At 43.4% G+C, this 9,397-nt stretch overlaps 1 protein-coding gene across 2 annotated transcripts in view; it reads right to left on the bottom strand.

The window, feature by feature from the left end:
• Nucleotides 1-5,735: 5,735 nt before the first annotated feature.
• Nucleotides 5,736-9,397, bottom strand: part of ATP1A2 (ATPase, Na+/K+ transporting, alpha 2 polypeptide) — a 32,399-nt gene continuing 28,737 nt past the window's right edge. For both annotated transcript variants that reach the window (XM_006861640.1, XM_006861641.1), the window contains 3 exons: nucleotides 7,115-7,216; nucleotides 6,872-6,963; nucleotides 5,736-5,913 (listed from right to left, as the gene is read on the bottom strand). In XM_006861640.1, the coding sequence (XP_006861702.1) occupies nucleotides 5,885-5,913; nucleotides 6,872-6,963; nucleotides 7,115-7,216 (223 nt within the window). In that variant the 3' untranslated portion in view covers nucleotides 5,736-5,884. The remainder of the gene's footprint in view (nucleotides 5,914-6,871; nucleotides 6,964-7,114; nucleotides 7,217-9,397) is intronic.

The raw sequence follows: 9,397 nt of genomic DNA, 5'->3' as shown, positions 1-9,397 counted from the left end.
GCTTGGGCCCACAGGGTCTTGAGCTCCTAACCGGGTCTGCACTGTCTGCCACAGATTCCCCCTTATTTATTATTTGTTTAAGGGACGCTGCCTGTCTTAGGTGGTCAGTGCGAATTCCTCCGTCTTACCCGTCATCGAGAAACTCATTGCAGCATGGCAATGGCTCTGTCTTAGGTTGCCGAGGAGTGCCATTGACTCTTGATCATATGTTACCTCTTGAAATGGTTGAACATTGACCATTTCTTTTTGGTACTGTGACTCTGTATTCCTTCCATCTTCTTTAAAACTTTTAATTTTTATCTTTTTATTGTGAATTGAGTGAAGGTTTACAGAGCACATCATCAGCTTTACATTGAACAAATTATATGCTTTGCTTCATTACATGCTTGCAGTCCCCTCCATGCACCAACAGTTAACAACATTTACATCTATTCACTTAACTATTGCATTCCTTTCTGTGTCTCCTGTTACCTTCATCTTTCCTCTGCTAACCTCCCTCTTGTTGTATATTGTCTGCTCTGTCAGCTGTATCAGCATGTGTCTGCCCTCTAGCCCATGACTAATCACCCCACGCCCCCACACCCTATGATCATCACAGATTGTTTCTTTTTTGAACAATTTTTTTGTGTTCACAGTTTCAAAGTAACAGTGGCACATCCCCTTCCCACCTCCCATCCCAAACCCTTCACTGAGATCAAGTCCCTATCTAGAGGCATAAAGTTTTGAACATGCATCCATAATTCTTCATTTGCTTCAATGGTGGTGGTGGTTATGTGCCGTGGAGTCAGTTCCTACTCATAGTGACCCTATATAGGGTTTCTGAGGCTGTAAATCTCTACGGGAGCAGAAAGCCTCACTTTCTCCCAAGGAACCACTGGTTTTTTGCTATGATCACCTTTTTGCTATGATCCTCGGTCAGATTATTGAATCTCTTCCTATCTTTTTTCTTAATGCATTATCTACATCTTTATGATCCTGGGCTCTCTCTGGCTTCAGTAGGTCTGCCAGTCTGTATTGCAGAAATGTCCACTGTCCACACATTCCTAATTCCCTTTGCAGACTCTCCATTTCACTAAACCACTGGGCTGATCAGGTTCCCCACTTTCCCAGAGTTTTCTGTTACTGCTGTTGTAAAAGCCACACCTAGGTTTGAATCCCAATTCTGATGCTTATTTCCTTTGAAACTTTGGACATATAATTGAACCATTAGGAACCTTGGTTTTCTAATCTGGCAATTGGAGATAAAAATAGATCACATTTTACTGGTTGCTGTAAGGATTCTTTCATTCACAATTACCTAATGTGTTTCAGCGGAAACATTGGTGGCACTGTAGGATAACCACTGGACTTTAACCACAGGTCAGCAGGTCAAACCCACCAGCTACTCCATAGGAGAAAGGTGAGGCTTTCTGCTCCTGTAAAAATTTACAGACTTGGAAACCCTATGCAGGGTGGCTATGAGTTTGAACTGATTCCACGACACCTAACAACAACAACAACAGTGTGCCTCAGGCATTGCTTTGGGTGCTGAGAATTGTGGTGGTGAACAACAACAAAAGAGAAAAGTGCTATCTTCGTGGAACTTATTCTGGAGGGCAGTGCTGGTGATGGTGGCTGTGTACCGTGGAATTGGTTCTGACTCATAACCACCCTATATAGGGTTTCCGAGGCTTCAGATCTTTACTGGAGCAGAGAGTCTCATCTTTCTCCTCTAGAATTGCTGGTAGTTTCGAACTGCTGATTTTGAGGTTAGGAGCCCAACTCGTAACCACTCTGCTGCCAGATAGCCGAACAAAAAAATGTGTATTCTTAAGTATGTATATGTATGTTGTTGTTAAGTGCCGTCAGGTCCGTTTTGACTAATAGTGACCCTGAGTAGGGTTTCCAAGAAGTAGTTGGTGAGCTTGAACTGCTGACTTGTGGTTCAAACCAAAGTTGCAGTCCAGTGCATTAACCCACAGTGCTACACCCAGACTCCATGTATATGTATATGCTAGGTACCACTGTGGAGTCCTGATATGGTGCTGTAGGATAAGCACTGGACTGCTAACCACAAGGTTGGTGGTTCAAACCCACCAGCCACTCCTTGGAAACTCTATATGGATAAGGTAGCTATGAGTCGGAAGTGATTCAATGGCACTTAACAACAACAAACACCACGATAAATTGACTTTTGGTGATTCCATGTGTGTCAGAACAGAACTGTGATCCACAGAGTTTCAGTGGTTGAATTTTTGGAAGTCGATTATTGATCCATCTTCTTAGGTTCCTCTGGGTGGACTTGCTGGTTAGAAGCTGAGTGGTCACTATGTGTACCACTCACAGACTCCATGTATGTGCTACACATGCACACAAGTTTCAAGTAAGAATAAGCATTTACCAATAAAAACAAAGAAAATATGGATTGAGGTACCAGGATGATACTTTATTTGGAGTGATCTGTGAAGGCCTTTCTGGGAAGTAACATTTAAGGAGAAATCTGAATGAATGAGGAAGCCATGGAGATGAATAACTGGGGGGAAGTGTTCCTGGCAGAGGGACCATCACAAACAAAAGCTTTCATTTGGGATTAAATAAGACTATGCAATAAGTGGCACAATGGTTAAGCACTCTAACGGAAAGATCAGCTGTTCAAACCCACCCAGCAACTTCAAGGGGGGAAAAAAAAAATGGAGAAAACAATCTGCACCCATAAAGATGATAGCCTAGGAACCCCCCTGGGACAGTTCTACTCTGATCTAATAGGGTCACTATGAGTTGGCATTGGCTTAACAGCACATAACAATAATAATGCAATAGGTTTAACATAATGCAAAATGAGCTTTCACATGGTACAACTACTGTAGTTAAGGCTCTTACAACCACCATCACCATCACTATTAAAAGTTGTAATGAAGGGGGCCAAGGACATGACTTGGGCAAGAGTTCATTGCTGACTGGCTTTCCAAGATCCTCATAGAGGGTTAAGAGTTACTCTTTCCCATTCCCAGAGACCTCTGGAAGAGTACACACCACCCAGTCACTCTTCCAACTCCAATTCCCAAGCTTCCCTCTCTCTATTGCCCATCACACACCATCCAGAAGGATTTCAAAGGCTGCATTATTGTTGTTGTTAGTTAATGCTGAGCCTATTCCAACTCATGGTGACCCCATGAGTGCAAAGTAGAATGATTTTATATAGTATTTTCAAGGCTGTGACCTCTTGAAAGCAGATCATTAGGCCTGTATTTGGAGGCATATTCTGGACAGGTTCAACCACCAACTTTTCATATACTAATGGAGTGTTTGCCTAACTGTACTCCATGGTTGGTGCAAACATGGGATTTCCCATGACTACAGAGAAATTTAAGGATTGCATCTCCTTTCTCCTGCATCCCCTAAAGACAGCACTCTTCCTTCAGGGTGGACTACTGATTAGTGTTGTTATGTCCTCTTATCCCATCATTTCCTTCCCCCATCAGTTTGGCAGTAGTCTGATGTTGTCAGAAAAATAGAATTAGATCTGAGGATTTCATCCCAAATAGATTTACAGGCCCTGCCTAGCACTGAATACATCGTTGTCACCATTGGGATGGGGTCAACCATGAGGAAGAAGCCTTTAGTATATTTTCTTCTAGGTCATTTTGTCAACTAGCTTCTTTTCCTTTTGAATTTCTCCATCAACATCATCTGCTTCCAAATAACTTCCCTTTCTGTCCCTCAGCCCTACTCTCTCTGTATTTCTTCAAGTTTTGTCTTCTATAAGCCAAATCCTGTCACTCTACACATTTTTAAACTTACCACAATCAGGGAGGGAAGCAAGTATGAATTATAGAAATCGGAATTATGGGAGAAATTTATTTTTCATAAAGAAATGCAACTTTATTATTTTCAAGTACATATGTAGTGCCTCAAATTAATGTCTTACAAAAGGTCACCAAGATGCTTCTTTACCAAATACATACAGATCAATAATGATTAGCCCATGCATTTTCTACTTCTAAATGGATATTCCTAAAGTGCCTGAAAAGTATTTGTTTTAGGTAGGTTAAATATGCCACCCCTAGCAATATGGTTTATGCACTTAATTTACTGAACAAATGCCATTTTGATTGATTGTGCAAAGAAAGGTAAATTCTGTCCAGTCAATAATGTCCAATTAATCAGGTCCAAATTAGTATGGCCTCCAGTGAAGATTTCCAAGCCCAAGGCAATGACTCACTTATTTCAAGGCACATCTGATAAAGTAAAATTCCAGTGCAATGAAATAACAGCTCTTGGGGGGCTGTTGATGGGCCTGACCTCATATTTGTCTTTTATATTTCCTTCCTTTCTGACTTAGGTCTCCCGTTTTCTGTAGGTCTCTCTCTCTCACTTGCTTGGCCCATCTAGGTCTCCTTCTACAAGACATTTCCAATGCCTTCTAATCCAGGCCTAGAGAATGGGCAGAGCTGCCTGTAGACTATGCAGTAAGTGGCACAATGGTTAAGCACTCATCTGCTAACTGAAAATTCAGTTAGCAAAAGTATTAGATGGAGAGTGGTAAGGGAAGGAAAAGTATTTCCTGGAACTAACTCCATGTGTCAGAGAAATGCGGTCCAATGATCATCAGAGTGAAGGGGATAAGCCTGGGACAAGTAGCCTTGTCATCTGAGAGGTAAAGGGCAAGTCTCCTCACAATGTTTTCCCTCCAGTTGCCCAAAAATTCTGACCAAATACATGACTTAGGCTGATGCTGCATGTCCCTGGAATGCTTACCGGAAGGTGGAAGCTTTCTCATCCCAGTTCCAGCCAATAGCCAGGGAACTCTTTTGCGAGGACTGCTTTGGCAGTGCTTGGGAAGGATGCAAGTTCATAAGGATGGGTATGAAGGGGAAGGGCTGTAGATGAACTGGCAGCGATTTCTCTTGGAACAACTTGGAGCTTCTGAGGACTTAGCATTTTAAAGGTAGGGGTGGTGAGGTTGTGATACCAAGCACATGTGTTTGAGATAACAGGTGCTTCTGTGTTATTGGTCTTGGGGACCAAGTGGACCTCTAACCAAGAGTTACACTGGTTTAGAGTCTCAGTGAAGCTCCTTGGGCTGCCTCCTGTCCTGCTTTTGCTGCTACTCTGATCAGAATGGATTTGGTCTTCTGGCAGAGTACGTTAAAAATGGCAGACAGAGCTAGAGCCCACATCTACCAAAGACCCAAAACACATTAGGTGTCCTGCCGTTGGCATGATTTCTTTCCTTTTTGGTCTCTTCCTTTGTTGTTTTCCTCCACTGACTGTGCCCTAAGTGCCTACCTGGCCACCCAGATCTCTTCTCGTGGTTTCTAACTAGCCTTGATCGGGAGACACACACTAGCCTCTCCAAGGAGCTTCCCTTTCTAGTCACCAGAAGGAAATGTCTGTGATTTCAAAGTCTGTAGGGGAAGCAGCAAAGAGGGCTGAGTTGGTCAGGAAGAAAATGAGGGGTGGAAGTGGGATGTGGTGTGTGACTGGAAAGATACAGGGACACTTGGTGATCTGAGAGGGCCGTGCTTCTCCTGATTTACACAGCTCCTTGCCTGTGGATATTGATCTGTTCTAGTAGGAGGTAGGGGTGAAGGGATAGGGGACATGAAGAGCTGGAGTGACCCTCAATCCCGTGGCATAGTGGGATGGGTGGAGCAGGATCTAAGGAAGGGATCCTAATATGTAGTGTCTAACTTGGTTGTTCACAATTAGGTCTATTCAGAAATAAAACCCCAAGTTTATTTACTTGCTTTCCCCAACTTAGCCTGCTGGGTTCCCTCATTCTCTCTCCCTGCATCTTTCCCATAAATACTGTCCAGTTTTCCCCACCTCTTCGCATCATTATTCCTGCAACACCTCCAAGGCACCCCATCTTTCCCATGCCTGGTTCTTCTTCCAATGGGCTTTAGTAGTATGTCTCCTTCTCCACCCAGCCTGTTAGAGAGATTGGGGGTAGGGGAATTGCAGCACAAGTTTAAAAAGAGGCAAAAGATAAATGCCCTAGGGGTAGTTGAAGCCCTGTGGAACAAGAAGCCTGGAGCAGGGTCTGGGGATAGTAGCTTCAGGAAGGTGAAGGGGAAGGAGAAGAAGATCCAAGGGGACTTGGGTCATGGATTAGAAGAAAGAAGAGCAGGTCTGTATAGAGGGAAGACCTTGTATTTAGTGCAGTGGAGGGTGGGCATACAGTAGGCCAGGGGCCTACAAATCCTAGGTGTCTACTCTCGCCATTGTTGCTGTGCAGAAATGTGGGCTTGAGGTTGATAGCTCTTTTGATTTTTAAAGGGTATATAAAAATTCAGATTTTATGTGATAGCTCCCAAACTTTGGGAGTTGAGGGGAAGGAAACCAAAACTTAGAAACATAGTGTGAGCCAAACCAAATAATGTCCATGGCTTGTAGGCTATTTGTAGGCCATCTGTTTTCAACCACTCATAATTTAAATAAAAAAAAGTTGTGAGATGAAAAAACAAAAACAAAAAACATTTGTTGGTTGATAACTGGGAATCATTAGACTTGGATTCTGGTCTTAGTTCTGCTATTGATTTGTTTTATGACCCCGAGCAAAGAACTTCATCCCTGAGCCTTCTTTTTCTGTAAATATGGGTTTGGATGAGATGATCTCAAAGGGTCTTTCCAACTCTGATAGTCTGTGATTTCAGAGTGAAAGGTAGAGGACCTTGGAGGTCCACTGTGAGTTTGGGGGACTTTGAGTCTGACAGAAAGAGGGCAGGAAGAATAGACTCAAAGACTCAGGCTCTTGGACCTGGAAATCCAGAAGCTTAGAGCAACAAGGAATAGGAGCCAGGATTGTAGTGAGAGTGTTGTTCAGGGCAGTGGCTAGTGGAGAGGAATGAACTTTGCTGGGGGGTGGGACGGTTGCAGAGATGCTTACCACCAGGATATCGCCGCAGGATGAGCTTCCGGACCTCATCATAGATGAAGATGAGGAGACTATAGGGGAAGGCACAGAACCACCAAGTGACCCTGAAAGGAACGGGGATGGAGAATGTCATCAGAGGTTGGCATGGTGGGCACAGAGAGAAGTCAAATGAATGGGCCAGAACTGGGATCCTAGAAAGGGATCCCATATTCTCTTGTGCTGCTCACCCAGGCCTCTTTCTAATGAAACACTCACTTGAGTGGGTACATGCGGAGGGCTACACCCATGCCTGGGCAGTAAGACAGAAAAGCAGCCAGTGCTGTTTCCTCCAGAAGCCCAAATATCAAGATCTTGTTCCTGGAAAGGCAAAAAAAGGAAGGAGTAGCATTTGATGGAGTCTCTAGATGGTGCAAACAGTTAAGCATTTCAAGTCCACCCAGAAGTACTTAGGAAGAAAGGCCTGAACACTTTCTGAAAACAATGTCATTGAAAACCTTCTAGAGGACAATTCTACTCTGACACTACTCTATGAGTCAGAACTGACTTGATGGCTGTTGGCTTTAAAGGTGGAGGGAAATGAGGAGGGAGTGATCCAGGGAGACCCCTGGTGGTGGAACAGAAAGAGGAACCAAAAAAAGTCAGAGAAGTTTATCAATGACTTTGTCTATGTTGCTGTTAGGTGCCATCCAGTTGGTACCAACTCATAGCGACCTTATGCACAGCAGAATGAAACACTGCCCGATCCTGGGCCAACCTCACTACTGTTGCCACACTTGAGTCCATCGATGCTGCCACTTGGCCAATCCATCTTGTTGGGGGTCTTCTTCTTTTTCTCTGACCCTCCACCTTACCTTCTCCAGCGACTGGTCCCTCCTGTTAATATGTCCGAAGTATGAGAGATGAAGTTTGGCCATTGTCTATATCTTCTCCAAATGTCCTCTTCTCTTGCTTGTATAACCAAAGACATTTTTTTTCTTTTTATGCTTTCTGCTTACCGATTTTACCTCTAATTTATAACACATGTATTCATTCATTACATACAAAGGGGCTTCAAAAAGTTCATGGACAAATGGAATGAAAAGATAATGGAATTTTCCATCAACATTTTGATTTGTAAATGTTTACAATGTGTTGAGTGATATGCTCTGTGCTGAAGATGGACAGAGCTCCTGTCTGGAAACACAGGACCTGCCTTCATGCAGTTTATAGTCTTGTTATGGATCCAGGGCAAGGCCTATGCATGTCTTCTACATTTTCAGTGTCTCCTAGAACTCCTAGCAGTTGTTCATTGTCTATACTCAATGAAGAAGAGAAGGTTTGTGAGGAATTTAGCTTGGTAAATGCTTCATACATGTACACTATATCAGAATTGAATTTCTGGGTGGTACAAAAGGTAGTAGTACTCTACTAGCTTAAAGGCAAGTGGTTGGAACCTACACCGAGTTGCCTTTGAAGCTAAGCCTGGTGATCTGCCTCTGAAAGGCCACAACCTTTAACAGCCTATGAAGCAAAATACTCGTCTGTATACATAGGGTCGCTATGAATTGAAATCCACTTGACAGCAACTAACAACCACATATCAGAATTGAAAAGCATGATAGAATATGGTTATGAAGGCAATTTCTGAACAGGGGGTTACTCTACCACTCACTAACTTTCGTTTTCAGGCAATGTTTCCTAACCTCTCTGAGCCTTGCAGTCGTTCTCTGTAACATGAAGGCTAGGTACTTGTTAGCGTAGTGGTTACGAATAGGGCTGTGAGCCTCAAGGTCAGCAGTTCGAAACTACCAGCTGTTCTGTGGGAGAAAGATGAGGCTTTTTGTTCCCATAAAGATTTACAGCCTCTGAAACCCTGTACAGGGTTGCTATGAGTTGGAACCGACTCCACAGCACATGACAACAACAACAACCTTGTTATCATGGAGTTCTGGTGTGGTGCTGTGGGTTAATGCACTGGACTGCAAAGTTGGTTTGAACCGCAAGGTCAGGGGTTCAAGCTCACCAGCCACTCCTCTGAAACTATACAGGGTGGCTATGAGTTGGAACTGACTTGACAATACTTAACAACAACACTACCTTGTTTTCATAGGACTGCAGGGGAGACTATGGGAGACAATGCATGCAAAGACCTTGACCATGGAAGGTGTTCAGTCACAATATTAAGTAACCGCCTGTATTCACATATATTACATCTTTTCATTCTTTTTGGATCAACTATCAACACTCATGGAAGCATCAGTCAAGAAATCAAAGGACGTATCGCATTAGGCAAATCTGCTGCACAAGACCTTTTTAAAATGTTGAAGAGCAAAGATGTCACCTTGAGGACTAAGGTGCGCCTGACCCAAGCCATGATATTTTCAATAACCTCATATGCATGTGAAAGCTGGACAGTGAATAAGGAAGACTGTAGAAGAATTGATGCTTTTGAGTTATGGTATTGGAGGAGAATATTGAAAGTGCCATGGGCTGCCAAAAGAACCAATGGATCCGTTTTGGAAGAATAGCAGCCAGAGTGCTCCTTGGAGGCCAAGATGG

Source organism: Chrysochloris asiatica, unplaced genomic scaffold (assembly GCF_000296735.1).
Source record: "Chrysochloris asiatica unplaced genomic scaffold, ChrAsi1.0 scaffold00042, whole genome shotgun sequence".
Lineage (NCBI taxonomy): Eukaryota > Metazoa > Chordata > Mammalia > Afrosoricida > Chrysochloridae > Chrysochloris > Chrysochloris asiatica.
Note: the sequence above shows the minus strand (reverse complement) of the source record. Positions and strands in the feature narration are given on the sequence as shown.